We start from the raw sequence: 15,992 nt of genomic DNA, 5'->3' as shown, positions 1-15,992 counted from the left end.
AGAGCATCAATATCAATTCCAACATGTCGCTCCTGCCATCACAGTTTTTAAGGCTAAGGTCACTTGAACGAAACTTGCTGAACCATCGTTGACACTTACGAACGTTCAGAATATTTCCATAAAATTCTTTGATATTCTTTGTGGCTACAGAGGCGTTGTTTCGAGACACACATTCGGCATGTAATGCTGTTTGAATACAAGAAGGGTCCCTTATAGTGATAGCACATGGGTAGAGTATACTAAACTTTACACATTATATAGGCTACACTAACGTGACGTTTAGGCGGTTCGTTTAACTATTATACGTGATGTACATTTTTTTGGGGGGGTAATGAAAAGTGTTCCAAAATGCAACATTAATTTCTTGACAACCTAATATAAGCATCTTGTATATCCATCTTCTTCATTCAATGGCTGTGACAAAGAAACTTATATAACAGCGTAATGAGGTATTCACAGGAAATATTGAGTTGATAAAGATCTGTGACAAGTCTTCAATCTCTGATTTCTTCCAAACCACACAAAGATGGAAGTAAAAACATGGAGATGTTTGATAAACGATTTCAACTGCACCTTTCTGAATAAATTATGAAACTTCCCAATGAAGTTAGTTAGCAACTGGATTGGAATGAAGAAGAAAATACATTAAGGCCAGACTGAAGTATATGTTCAACCCAGTGACCTCAAATCCAATTGAACCAAAGCTTTGAGAAAACCTTCCAATAATCCAGATGAAGATCCTTTCAAAACAGAAGGGAATCACTGACTGGATCAAGAAGATCCAATTCAATTACTTCTACTTTTGGCCACTCGGTAGATTAAAAAAAGAAAAAAAATGAAGTAGCTGATGCCAACTAAGAAGTAAACAGAGGAAAATAGACATTACTTTCTAGCTGTTTCGAAGAGGAACAACTACCAAAAATAAGATGACACACTAAAACCTTAATAAGCTCCTACTGGTGTGCCTTTTGTGAATAGAAACCAGTAAAGCTGAATTAAAAATGGTGGGAAATAGATCCCTGTGACACCGCACAACAGACTAAGGTGTCAAAGAAACATAAGAGCCACATGGGAATAACAACTATACCGGGAAGACTCCAATGTAAAAATTTGACACTGGCTAAAGGAATCAAAATAAAAAGTTAATTTGCTCAGGCTTACTTGTCTTTATTGTCTGTAGAGTAGAATTTGTCAACTAGTCCTAATTCCAAACAAGTTTCTGCTACTCTGTTTTTTTTTTTACTTGGGTATATTCTGTATATTCTTGAACTAATTTCTGTTATGCCTGAAAATGCTAGTTTCACATTGAACAATTCTTGATACTTTATAAATCAGCAAATTCTTAATAGCATTTTAGTGTGTAGTATACCTATACTGTTTTTATGTATTAAGCTCTTAATCTCAGGTAGGTTATTGGGAGGACTTTTTATGTGGTCTTCTACTTTGACTCATTGACAGCTTTTTTTCATGCATGCTTTGACTTGTCTCATTTCAGGATTTTCTTCTTGAGTGAAATTAATAGTTATCAGCTTCCCTTGTTCTTCTATTATCATTATTTTTTTTATCAATATGATAAAATGGAGAGTGTTCTACAACTGAGCATCTACATTTGAAGGACACAACCAGACAATACAAAATTAACACCAGAATATGTTGACCAATGAGGATCAACAATAAAGCCATGGCATCTCCTTACATGCTGGAAGCATCCACAAAGTTATAAAATGAATTTATAGTGAGTGAAGTTAATGGCACAGTTGTACACAAGAAAATCTGAATTATGGCAGGAAAACAGAGCTTATATATGTTCTCTTTATGTACATGAAAAGTGGGAGAGTGAAATACTCTGGGTTACAATCAGAACCCAAAGTCACATGAATGGTGACAGCATGTAAACAGACTCAACAAAGGAAGGCTTTTAGTACTTCAGAGCTAAGTCTACCAAATTTGAATAAAACTTACCAAAATCTACACCTTCAGAAACTTTTCCTCGAGCCACAGAGAGCATTACAGCTCCCCTACCATTATTACATGCCTGAAAAAAAAGTGTTCATACTATGAGTTATCATCACAACCATTAAAACAGTAGAGGAAGATAAACATGTGTAGTAAATATGATAGATCAGGACTTTTCCAAGACCATTATTAAGCAGTTTTACAACAACTTTTTAACTTATCAGTAATTAAATTAAACACTTCATACATAACTCTTAGTTCTGTCTTGTCACTCCATTGTTAAGGTAATAAACAGAAATATACCACAGCATGAAGTTCCACACTTTATTTGAACTGTTAATAATAATTGTTTTTTGCCAATGCAGCATATCTTACAAAGACCCTTTTGTGAAACCATCATGACTTGTGTGTATTAAAGGTACTATAAAATATGCACATTAACCCATACAATTGTTAATAACAAACAAAAAATGAGTTCATTCTCATTCTACAATATTTAAAATATCAGCAGGTGACATTAGATTAACAATTCATAGTGCCTTAATAAATTAGAATAAATAATGTATATTTTAGAATTTATTTTTAAAGAAAAACAAATAAACAATAGCAGTTCTTGTTATAACTAAAAACAATCAAGCAATGGTTAGAATGACCAGTAAAGAAGATTAGCTTCAGGGCAAAGGTTTGAACTACCGACATTGACCGATTACTGTCCAACATTGCTAATAGGAACTTGATTCTAATGAGCTAAAAGCTTGCAAAACCTAGCTTGGCAGTTGATGATATCCTTAGTAGTTATGAGTTGAAAAAAAATCTGTTAATTTTGCAGCTTCAAAACTTTTGCCAGGGCTCTATCCAGCAGATTCTACAATTGATTCACTAGTGTTCGATACATTTCCTTTTTCTGATTTTTATATGCTCTTGCAAAAAACAAGAGAATAAAATCTACAAAATCCTTTTATATTCCTCTTAATAAAATAGTCAAAAAAGGAACATATATTCAACTCAAACAAGTTTTGACTACCACGAGAAAAAATATCATATTACATAAATAAGTACAAACACTAGGGTGACCAGATGTCCTGGTTTTCCCAGGACAGTCCTGTTTTTTTGGTAGTTTGTCCCATTGTCCTGAGAAAAGATCTTGGGATGCACAAAAAGTCCCAGTTTTATGATAAATTCATCAAACTGTCAGTCACATCAAATCACAAATATAACAGGCCTACTTGACTTGCTCATTCTTGTAACATGTACTCTCCTTCTGCTGCTAAACTCTCCCCAAAGTTCTACCTGTGCATGATGAGAAACCCAAATCTACACAGATTTCTTGGTTAGTAGTTTCTTTAAATGGTGAATGTGTGGTGAAACATCAAAAACTGTTCTCTAAGATATTTTTATTATTGAAAATGTTTAACTTATCATAGTGTCAAAATGCTAAAAAGAAAGTGTGTTTTTTCAAATACTTTCAATGCAGATTCTCCCCTCTTTTTTTAAAGGTAAATGAGTTGGATAACAAAGTTGGGTTCACTATTTGCAACACTGTTTTCAACAACACATGATGGCAAGTTGGACATTATGCATCACACTGCCAAGAAAAAGCACAAGAACCATTTTAAAACTATGGGCAAGGGCTAGGCTGTCCCAGTTTTTGGTTGGGAAATCTGGTCACCCTAACAAACACTGACTACTCTACTTGAATTAGACAGTTCATGAAAATGTTGAATCTGACTACAATTTGAAAATTGATGCCAAATTAACTGTATTTTTTGTTTCAAGTTAAATATCAAAATTAAGTTTACTTTTCCAAAAATGATTCAATTTTCTATATGTGTACTCATCAATTCAACTTCAGCTAATAAAGATTCAATCAGAGCAGGTGAAATGCCAATAAATATTTGAAACTCCAATTCTTATTCATCCATTATTCCTTCACAGCCACTATGATTTTTATTTCTTCTAGTTCTACAGCACCAAAAATAAAATTTAAGGGCCTTTGCAGGCTCAGAAGAGCAAAAGTTAATATTTTCCTACACTGAAAATACATTTCCAATTGATACTTTCCTCCTCTCACAGAATAGCTTTTTTTGTTCAGTACTGCCCTCTGTATGTGCAAAGATTTTGCTCACCACTAGCCTTGAAACTTCCACCTAGCCCACATTTTTATGTGGTTCAGCTGTATTGTAGCATGCAAATAAACATGTGACAACACCCTCCACTAATAGGAGCATGACACACTCTCCTGTCAGAGCTGGCTCTCTCTACACTGTAGAACCCAATCTTCAATTTGAGATTAGGCAGAAAAGAAGCACCAGAAGTGAGGAAGAAGGGTGGAAAGTATGAGAGGAGGTAAGTATCTATCAGAAATATATTTCCAGTGTAGGCAAATATTAACTTTTGATACAATATCTTACCTCTTCTCACATAATAGCTAGAATTCCACACTGACATGGTGGAGGATCTAGTGTAAAATTTTACCTAGAAGAGCACCCTTCAAAAATCATCTAAAGAATGCCCATTGAGTGTGAATACTTTGGGTAGAGAAATAAACTTGTAGGAGATGGTACCACACTTGAACTAGGTATATTCTCGCCCTCAATAAATGAATATGTTGCTAAATGGGCAGTAAAGAGGCATATACGAAAATTAACTGTACATGCCCCAGGTATAGAGTGGACAGGGCATGACAGACAGTAGTCAGGAGGTCAAATCCAGTCCAAAACCAGTGGAACTGGGAATGGATCATTCCATCCACAGTAGGAAAGTCCCCAACCATCTTTATCCATACTGTGAACAGAAGGTTAACTCCACTCCAAAGCCAATGTATCCAAGAATAGGTCACCCTATCCACAGTAGGAGGGTCCTCGACAAACTGTAGCTGGACATGCCCATGGCTAGGGTGTTTGGACTGTAATCAGAAGGTCAACTCGAGTCCAAAACCAGAGGTACTGGGAATGGACCATCCAGACCACAGTAGGAGGAGGGTCCTCAACCATCTTCACCTCAGACTCAGGAACCAGAATGGAAAAAGGGTGCCAAGCCAGAGAGGTTAACTGCATTTTGGTTCAAATCATCCAGTCCATAAATAGGTGGCATATGGAATAGTACATCAGGTCTGCAGTATGAGGCATATCTACACATTATCTACACTGGCAGAACACCACTGCTCTGCTCTCAATCGAGTGGAATTGAGCCCACTCTGGAAGAAGCCTTAATGGTCCACCACCCCAGTGGCTAGGAACTGATAGGTGGCAAGGTCTCCCATATTCCATAAGAAGAAGGGGGAGAACAGCACATTGGTGAGTCCAGAGAAACACAGAACCGGAGACACTTCAAGGAGTAGATGACGAGGAGGGTGAAGGATCCTTAAGAATTCCAACAAAATAAGGAAAATGGTAGAAGAGGAAAACACCCTGCGATAACTAGAAAAACAGAAGGTAGTGGAGAAGACTGATCAATACTCAGCAATGGTAGATATGAAAGAACCAAAGTAGAACAGCCTAGTAAAAAAATTGGAGACATGAGGGATCATTGGACAGGAAGGAGAGTAATCAAGGCATAGAGAACAAAGCCAAAAATACACCATTTTCTCTGAAATATCTTAAGAAAAGAAGGATGCATCAGAGTATACTCTATTCCAGTATACATGACTCTAATTTTGGAGTCTAAAAATGGAGAAACGTGTCATAAAGATATGAAAAAAAGGTAACACACCTGTGTCCCCATATCCAAGAAGGCTAATGACAGCCTTAGGGTATCGACAAGGAAGGATGTGAAAAAAATTACCCAAATTGTCTTAATCTAGCCCAGACTCACCAGACAAAGAAATGTCAGGTCTTGACTTGGAAGAAACAGCTGGCTGCAATATGGACCCCAACTCCCACGAAAAACCGTGACCTCCACAGTCGAAAGTATAAGGCCTGTAGCCTGGGACACAGCAGGTTAAAATGTAACATTCATCACTACTGTAGTAATGTTAGTGAAAAAAATTCAGAATTCATGTTCAATTGGAAATTTATAAACTACTGTGAGATTATCACTGCATAAAATGAAGCAAAAAACAACTAAGTTGTTTAATAAACAGCACAAAAAAATGATAATCGTAAATTGAAATAAAAGCACAAGCAAAAAGTAACACATCTTAACACTACCATGCCAAATCGAGAAGTGAAGATTGGGTTCTACATTATATAGGGAGCTAGCAGCAACAAGAGAATGGGTCATGGTCCTATTGGTGAAGGGTTGCCACATGCTTATTTCCATCCTACAATGCAATTGAACCACATAGGTTGGTTTTAAAGCTAGTGGCAAGCTAAAAAATTGGCCCATATAGAGGGCAGCACTGAATAAAAAAGTTATTCTGTAAGCAGAGGTAAGATATCATATTGGAATTATGTTTTCCCAGACCAATGGGAGCCATGTATTTAAGACTAACTGAAAAAAAAAAGTGTATATTCATGAAAGTTTGGAACAGTAAAAAAAATGTTAGGCAATAATATTTTAGAAACAAGTTTGTTGTAATTCCATGAACTTACTGCTGTCCCACTATGCAACTTAAAAACAAGTACATTTAAGTCAATTTTAAAACAATTCCAGATACAATAAGTGTAAATCTTCTATAATTAAACTAACACACACACACACATATATATATATATATATATATATACATACATACATACATATCAAAAATGATTTGAAATTTTATGATGTAAAATCTATAGTTTTTCTATGTGTTTGTGTGTGTGAATATGTAACACTATTAAAAGGTTAAAAAATCACACTGATTATGACTATTTTTTTAAATATCCTTCTTTTAAAGGCACATATTTCAGTTTCTATTCTTTATTAACAATTAATTACTTGCTCAGCTAACAAAAAGTATGTTGGTAGGAGATGACAGTAAAACAATTATGGCACAAAATCATTTACTTAAAAAGATTTATGTTGTAATATAAATAAAAATGTTTAAAATATGAGATTTTTCATAAGAGGAAACATCTGGTACATTTTGTTTAACTTCATGTATGATAAAAGAACAAATTTTTAAATTATTATGAATAATTACTTTATTTCTAGGAGATTACAAACCTTGATGTAGTTTAATAAAGCTAGACTGGTTTCTGCAGCATCCTGAGTTTCCACAAACAGAAGTTTATGTTTCTGAATATTGTCTATCACTCCCTGTTTAATAATTGTAACAACAGTTTGATAACAAAATTTACATTTTGGAGAAACAATTAATTAGTCATGCTTTTGTTACTAATCAGAAGTAAAAAAAATAAATACTTCAAGAATCACTCTTGTAAAGTTACAAAAAAACAGCATAAAGAAATACAAGAAAAAAGAAACAATCCTTTCAATGATATTTTTCAATTTGTGAAACAAAGTGATTGAGTTTTTATTATTATTGTGTCATTAAATGTTCTAAACTCCAACTACAACTTTTAATGTATTCATAATTTCAACTATTGATAAGCATATACTCTCACCCATCAAATTAACTTACAATGGTTACTATAAATCAACATTTTAAAGCTACAATATGTACCTATTTACATACATATAAAATACTTTTCTTAAACCCACTACTGAGGACATGGTTTTATACATACTCTGGTGTATGACACTAATTAACAGTTGTACATTATAAAATAACAATGAAATAATGTGATTTCATTAAAATGGTTAAGGAAATTATATAATTTTGTCTAATAGATGTACTGCAGGTTTTAAACTCTATAGTTCACAAATAACTTGAATTAAAGTAAAATACATCCTTGATCTTCAAATGGAACTTTTTTTTATGATTTAAGTTTAAGTCTCTTTCCAAGTGAACAAAAATAATAAGCCAATGTCAAGCAAAATTTCTCTCTTTTTATTATTGTTCAGGTATTTCTTTTCACAACGAGTGTACTAAATGAGTAAATTTAGACACAGGAATATGGAGCCAAGTATCTCAATTTTAAGGGTTTTAAAATCATAACCAGTAAGAAACAGAGAAATATTTAAACACTGTCACATATGTTTTCCATGTCTCTCTTGTTATTCAAAAGTATTTTACATTACTATACTATAATGTAATGTTCAAGTCATTAGACTCATTGCTTTACAGAAAGGCAATGCCAAACTGACAAGACATAATTGCAAATTACTTCTGGCTTGTTATATTTTTTTTTAACTGGATATAAAGAAAAGTTACCAACAGATGTGTAATGATTCTTCGTAAGGACATACTAGTAAAAAAACTTTAAGGAAGCCAAAGAACTACACAACAAGATATTATTCACTACAAATTAAAATGCTCTTGACAAATTCATTATCTATATGGTATTTACCATGAAATAGTTACAAGTTACATTTAACATATCTTATGCAATAGAGAGCCACCAATGTGGCTCTACTTTTTTTCACATTATAAGAAAAAAATCAGAAAATACACTAAATAAAATGTTTGTGTCATTACAGGAACCCAGCATATTTTCAACTTAACCATAAATATAGGTAGATTATGCTTCTAATTTCTCTTGCTTCTATACAAATTGAGAATGTTAAGTTCGTTTGAAAAAGAAATCTGTATTTAACCATATTTAACCCTTTACAAACTGGAGGAGTACCACTGACATTCTGATTCGTCTTTTCTTTTCACAATGGAAATATTTAATCAAATTGCAAGCCTACTAAATAGCATCTAGTTTCTGCTTTAAAAAAAATCCATATGATTTGATTTATGAGTTGTATGTTTTTTAGGTGGTGAAAGTTCCAAAAATTTGTTGCTACACGTTGTTTTGAAAAAACATTAAAAAACTTAATTTTAAAGAATTTTAATGTTTTTTATTACTGACTAAAAAACTCCAGTTTATATATCTGGTCAGTTTCAATTAGTCAGATATTCGTTAACATATTTATTTTGATACTTTATTTTGCCAACTAATGTAGTCTCCATTTCTAGTTATAAATCATTAAAAAATGTGCAAACACTGATAGATTGTTTTAGTAATCAAGGACTTGAAATTTCAGGCTAGTTATCTATATTTTTGTAATGATATTCTTGATTGAGATTAATTTGTCTTAAAAATATAGTATGTTTTCAATAGATAATGTCTTTTTTTATTTGTGTGTGTTGTTTGATTATGATAAACTTTACAATATTCAATTCATATGAGGTGAGTCATATGAAGAGTTTGCTATCATTTAATGTGTTATAACCCTAATTAAATTTATCTAATGTCTTGTTATGGAAGAAAATTACTGTATTTTTCATACAGACACAATCTGAAATAGAAAAATTTTCAGAGATGAAAACAGGTCAAAACAAAAAAATTTCGAAAAAATTCCCAGATCTGATTCTAAGTGTTGTAAGCTCTGCTACAATCCATTGTTCACCTAATTCAGAAAATCAGGTAGCCAATACTTTAACAAACCACAAATGTATATTACAATTATATTATTTATACTATGTTGACATAGATTTAACAGAACCTCTTCTTTCCAATCATTTTAAGCCATTGATTCAAGCTATTTCCTATGTAGAGCTTCATTAGTAATTGTTCTACTACAAGACCTGATATCATAAAAGGTTGGCAATGAAGAACTATAGTAATTAAGACATTGAAAGAGAAGGAAAATCAGATGAAAAACAAGACAGGAATCACTATATTTTTAAGGGCTGGTAATGTCTTACCCTATAATTGTATACTGTAGGATGAAGAGCAAAATTCTAAAACAATTTGGTAAATATATTATTTATAGGTAAGACTCTTCAGAGCCATAAAGAAACTAAAGTTGGAACATTATTTAGTAAAACATTGTTGAAAGTCAGAGTTATGTTGTTTAATGTTAAGGTTATGTAGACTTGTCAGGTAGTAACAACTCAGGATGAGTTTACTGGAGAAAACTGGGGAAGTATAATTAAACATATATTGAACAGTTTCATTAGAAATACTTTGGAATATCATTTTTTGAAACATTATGCACTATTTTTTTTTCTTCTTAACCACAATACCTTTTCTAGTTTTTGAAAAGGACACCAAATTCATCAGTATATTACTTACTTGTTCATACCAAGAAGCAACAACAGCTTCCATGTAGAAGTAACTGGTGAAAAAACAAACAATGCCATCAGGTACAATCGTAGCCATTTCAACCAGAAGATTACCATAGTTGCGTATTACGGCTGGAAAACAGTTCACAACTACATTACTGACAGTTCACACTAATTAAAAATGCATTATACAATAAAAAAGATACAAATTATAATTGCACAATACTAATAGGTATAAATGTGGATAAATTCTATCACACACAAATGAAATACACAGTAAAACTACATTAAACTCAACTAAAACAGACTGCAGCATGCAAATTAAAACTACATTAAACACAACTAAAACAGACTGCAGCACGCAAATTAAAACTACATTACATGGAGATAAATGGTAGATTACAGCTACATAACAATTAAAGCAGAAACATTTATACGAGAAAATCACAACGTTTTACACACAGCTAAAAGGCAGATCACAACATCATTATTTACAATGATTATTTACAACCTGTATTTAACCTACATCATTAAGAGAGCATGTTTGAAGCTGCATGCAAATTAGTTTCAGCACCCAGTTCTCAAAACATAGACTAGTTCTTCTGAATGATGACAAAAGGTATTTCAAGTAAAAACAAATAATAATGATAAATAATTGTTATCAGAATAAATAAATGATATTTTAATTTCGAATTCGATGACAAGATCCCACTTAGAGACTAATAATGCTTGGAGATGGCTTGAATGGGTAATGAAGTTTAACAAAACAGTAAATGTACAACGTTTCGACAAGGTTTTGTCATCATCAGGTATTTGATATTGTGTCATTAATGTCTCCATAATTTCAATGAGAAAATATAAAAAAATATAAAAATTACACTTGAGTTCACATCATAATGGTTGTTTCATGCAATTTCATCATAAAAACAGTCTCATCCCTTACTGTATCTGTATTGCCTCAGCCACCCTAATGATCCCTGCTATTTAACAGAAGGCCTCATCGGCATTAGATATAGCAGATATAGTGTGGTTGACATATTGTCATACATTATTCTTTACTTTCACTAAATTCTCACCAATATCATCTCTAGTTTCAAATTTGGAAGTCATAGCCACTTGGTCATTTCCTTTACTTACAATCTGTAAAACACAAGCAGCAGATGTAGCAAAAATGTAGATACTCCTTTACTACATTATAAAACTACTAATCAACTAAACCACAGACTATAAATGAATATATTCAGTAAAAAAAATACTAAAGAAATGTATCAAAGTAATTATGACAGCAAACTTCATAATGTAAATGTAGGACTTCAAATATAATGATTAATTCATTCTGGCTACACATTGATACAAGTTTTAAGCTTACTTTTAGTTTTTCACTGAATATACTTTTATCATATCATATAAATATTTATAATGAAAGATATAAGCAGACCCAAACACACTGTAGATGACCATTAAGGATACAGATCAATTTCAAAAATGAAATTATACACTAAAACATACCTAGCTTTTGTATAAAGAGAATTTCATTTTTTTTACATTACATATACTTTGGCTCCTAATTAAGAAACAACATATTTTTAAAAGTATTGAACCTTTTGAGTTGTTTTCTGTTTATTGACCCACAGTGTTATCTTTCTAAAAACAATTATAGTTCGTTCTGCAAGCTACATTTTTTAATCGATAAAATTTATTTATCATGCAGCATTTTTTTAGTACAATGAAAGATTTTAACTCAAGTATTATATCAAGAGAAATAAGTTCCCACATATTTGTTTTCTCAAGCTTTTCATACATACTTAATTCATGCATTACTAGACTTGCTATAAATGCATTTTCTTTTTATTTATAATATAAAATTTTATGTGGCAATGCTACAAAATTACTAGATTTCTTAATAAGTTATATTACATTAAGTCTTGACAAACTCCCTAGATTAGTTTTAAAAAACTGTTTCGTAAGCACATATAACAGTCTGACATTTTAAAAGTAATAAAGAACACATTTTAGCCTTAAACAGATGTCATACTACATTGACTTTGTTCTATATTTTTTATAAGAAACATAATACAAATAATAATGCTATAGCCTTTTTCAAGTCAAATTAGAGATAATTTTCAGTAGAGATGCTATGTTTAATAACAAAGAAGTTTCTTCATAATTGCAAGAAGAAAAACAGTATTTCTCATCATTTTACTTAAAAAAAAACACATATAAAGGTCTTTGTATCGACAAGAATACAGACTTAGTGCAGCATTGAAAATTATCTACTTTTAAAACCTACAAATATTGCTCATTAACATGATAAAAAACTGACCATTGAACAGATGCAAGGCCTTGCTAGGGTCATAGTAAAAGATGCTAATATGACAGGTCGAAAGTCAAGGATCTTGGGGTACATGTCTAATGGTGACAAAGTCTGAAGAGAAAAGAAGATAATTTATAAGAACTTACCAGATAGCCCACAAAAATATCATATAATGGTGTATAACATATGATAATTTCTAAATTTACTTTTATAAAACAACACCTACTATATTAAAATTGGGAAATTACATCAACCATACTGAGAAAATCTTATTTATCATTTACTAACAAACAATTTTTTAAAATGTAAATCTAATAAAATTTCCTAAAATCAGGTTTTGCACTTTACTGTCATAAAATTGTTAAATGGCTATATCATTTGATATTAAATTTTATTGGCTTAACCTCTTTCGCATCAGGTATGTAAAAGTGTGCATGTCACAGCCTTTTAGAGAGCTACATTCAAAATTTAAGTAAACTACTTTATTATCAAGATATATATATAAAGGTACTTAGTATCAAAATGTAGCTAATAATCCAAATTTTACTATTATATAAGTTTTATGTTCTTAGTTTTATAATAAAATATTCAATCTCCCTTGATATGAAAATTATGACATTTACTCTCTAGGGCTTCTCTCTTTTGTAATTTATTTACCACCCCTCCAGAAAAGTATGGAATTTAATATAAATTACTTATTATAATATAGTTATTACTCAGGCAAAGCATAATTTTTATATCTTTCAATCATATTTGGTTACAGATCCATAAACTAGGAAATCAGATCCCTCTTGCCATGCCCACCTGTCACATCCTCTCTTTCACAAATTGTCAATAGTTCTTTCTTACATTTAACAGTATATTATTTCTAACCAATAGAAAGCCAAGTTTTATTCTATCAGTTGATGTGTTACATTACATTATTTTCTGTTCAGAGAATTATCTATTTCTTTTCCAGCTTAAACTTTATTCCCATGGAAAACACGAGGACCTTAGCCAAATTTTTAACAGCTCTTATCGCATAGTTAGAAAGCCAGAAAAATTAACGTAGTTATAGGATATTGTTAACTTTTATGTGTTATAATTCTGTGTTATTAGGTGCAGTTTTTAATTAAATAAGCATTATTTAGTGTAGTAGTACCATTAGTATAAAAAAGTAAGTTTAAGTTTCATCAATAGTCACCAGCAAAGAAAAAGAAGACCCAGGTAAGTACTATATTTCTTGTTTTTCATGTGTATTTTTTATTCATTATCATAAAATTAATTAAATGGTAAAAATTAGAAACTTGTTAGGTTAGATAAAGTAATATAACGAATAATAATAATAAAAAGTCTTCATGAGGTATGCTCACAAGTAGCTCATGAGTTACATAAATGGATAGGGTAACATGAGTTACACATTTGCAAAGTGATTTACAACTTGTGTGACAGGGTTATTAGTTAGACATGGTTCAAAAGCCAATAAAAAAATAAAACATAGTAAAAACAGATGTATACTGTTACATGCTTTAAGCTATTTAGAATAAACAATAGTGGTCTCCTGTTACAATTTGCAGTCATTCCAGAAAGAAAAAAATTAACCAACCCTGTATACAGCTATAATATGGAAAATAACAGATAAAATATAAGGTTTTTCTGAAGAAAAAACATTTGATATTTACTTATAAGGTTTTAGGGATCATGCAAATTAAAGTTGAAAATTTTAATACATGAAGAAAAGCATTTTTAATCTTAACTTGAAAATCAGTTTGCACTCTGAGCAGTCAACACTCTGACACCATATAATTACGGACAAAGTTTTAGTAAAAATACTTAAATAAAAATTCTCATTCTTTTATCAACAACAGATCTTTAATGTTTACCGAAAGCTTGTCAAGTTTCATAAAAATAAATTAGGTACTTTCAAAGTCATAGTATGTATACCACCATGGTTACATGGTGGTTACAAGGTTGTGTAAAATACATGAGCCCATTGTGATAGGGTTAATTTATCAAGGAGCTGGCAATCTTTACTTCCAAAAAATTTAATGACTTCATATTTTTCATCTCAAAGTGTTCAAAAATATAGCTGAAACTTACCCCAGAAGTTATAATTACTGACTGAAATCTTTCAAAAACAGGTTTGATGGCAATGGAAGCATCCATACAGCTGAAGTGTAAAATGGGATTTGGAACTGTTGGCATTTTGTCATCAAAAGGTTCAATGATAACAATAAAACCTATAAATAAACTGAGTTGTAAGAACTGAAAAATGTTTTTCTTAAACATTGAATAAAATCCAAAACTTCTATAAGAGATCAGATGTAAAAACTGTGAAAGGTTTCTGTTCAACACTACATACAATTCCACCACTTATATAAAACAAACTTTCTCCAATTGTTAAAACTCTGAGATTTCTGTTAATAAACAATCTGTTGTACAAAACAAGCTGAACTCTTGTGCTGTGAGCAGCTTTGTTAAATAAGAATATTTTTACTTATTATGTAAATAATGTGCAAAATGGAAAAAAAAGTGATTGGCTTTTTATCAAATTTGAAATAGCTGGCACAGAACTGCTTCACTGTGTCTATATCTGTGGTAGCCAAACACTGGAAATGAAGGACTAGCTTAGTAATTTGTATTATCTTACTTTTGGTTATGATTTTATATATATAATCAAGTAACACCCATCTTAACTAATACTACAAGTTAACACACCAATAAATGTCATAACATTTTAGCAATATATTATGATCCATAAAAGTAAAAACTTAAAATTAATTTGTGGATATTTGCAATGTGTTGACCAGTGTTACATAATTCACATGACCACAAAGTGGTATTCCCAAATTAAAATTTTTGAAAAGTCACCAGCAGGGTCTAAAAAAAAGTAATGAGGATGAAGCACGAACATAACAGGCTTTACATGATGAATTACATGATCCAGATTTAAAAAAAACACTTCAAGTTTAGTTGTCAAGTTCACATTGTAGGATAAAGTAGACTTTGACACCTTAAATTGATTAAGAACTTCATATTACTAGAATATACAGACTTTGGCAGCTTAACGTAGATAATGACACTGCAATTTATTAAGAAGTCAACATAACAAAACATAATATATGGTCCCAGGTAAAAAGTGTTCAGTTTTTGACTAGTACTGACCATTATTTATTGCTTTGAAAATAGTAATTTTCTGTCAAAACATGTCCAAAAAATAGTACGTGTCATTAAAGTAGGATACAAAGGTCGTAACTGGAAGAGATAATTGTTTGCTTTACTTCTTTATGTAATGTTCTATGTTTTAGGAAAAATAACTTGAAGAACTTGTTTCAAAATAGCAAAGAATTAAACATGTTAATTCAACTATGAAATCTTAAATTGGCGATACTTATTACATTTCTATAAAACTGACTTAAACAATTTTGTTACCATAAGAGGGATAGGATATACAACATTTTACACAATCCACCCTAACAACATCTAATAACCAATAAAAACCCATTAAAAGGTTCCAAAGGAGTAATATAGAGTAGCTAAGCATATTGGATAAATTATTATGATACATATACTGTTTAATTACAGATTCAGGTACGAAGACGATACAGATAATGCAGCAAATGTAATGTTTATGACGATAAGTAATGGCAAATAATATATTAAAAGAAAGCAAAATCGTACTAAATAGTTAAAAAGGTAATT

General features: G+C 31.2%; 1 protein-coding gene across 1 annotated transcript in view; it reads right to left on the bottom strand.

Moving 5' to 3' along the window:
* Positions 1-15,992, bottom strand: part of LOC106461708 (TFIIH basal transcription factor complex helicase XPD subunit-like) — a 69,127-nt gene that overhangs the window by 14,803 nt on the left and 38,332 nt on the right. Inside the window, exons 16-21 of the mRNA XM_013921560.2 lie at positions 14,391-14,530; positions 12,321-12,422; positions 11,074-11,137; positions 10,008-10,129; positions 7,045-7,137; positions 1,963-2,035 (exon numbers count right to left, since the gene is read on the bottom strand). Of these exons, the coding sequence (XP_013777014.1) occupies positions 1,963-2,035; positions 7,045-7,137; positions 10,008-10,129; positions 11,074-11,137; positions 12,321-12,422; positions 14,391-14,530 (594 nt within the window). The remainder of the gene's footprint in view (positions 1-1,962; positions 2,036-7,044; positions 7,138-10,007; positions 10,130-11,073; positions 11,138-12,320; positions 12,423-14,390; positions 14,531-15,992) is intronic.

The sequence above is a fragment of the Limulus polyphemus genome, unplaced genomic scaffold, assembly GCF_000517525.1.
Source record: "Limulus polyphemus unplaced genomic scaffold, Limulus_polyphemus-2.1.2 Scaffold40, whole genome shotgun sequence".
Lineage (NCBI taxonomy): Eukaryota > Metazoa > Arthropoda > Merostomata > Xiphosura > Limulidae > Limulus > Limulus polyphemus.
This window is presented reverse-complemented; position numbering and strand designations above follow the sequence as displayed.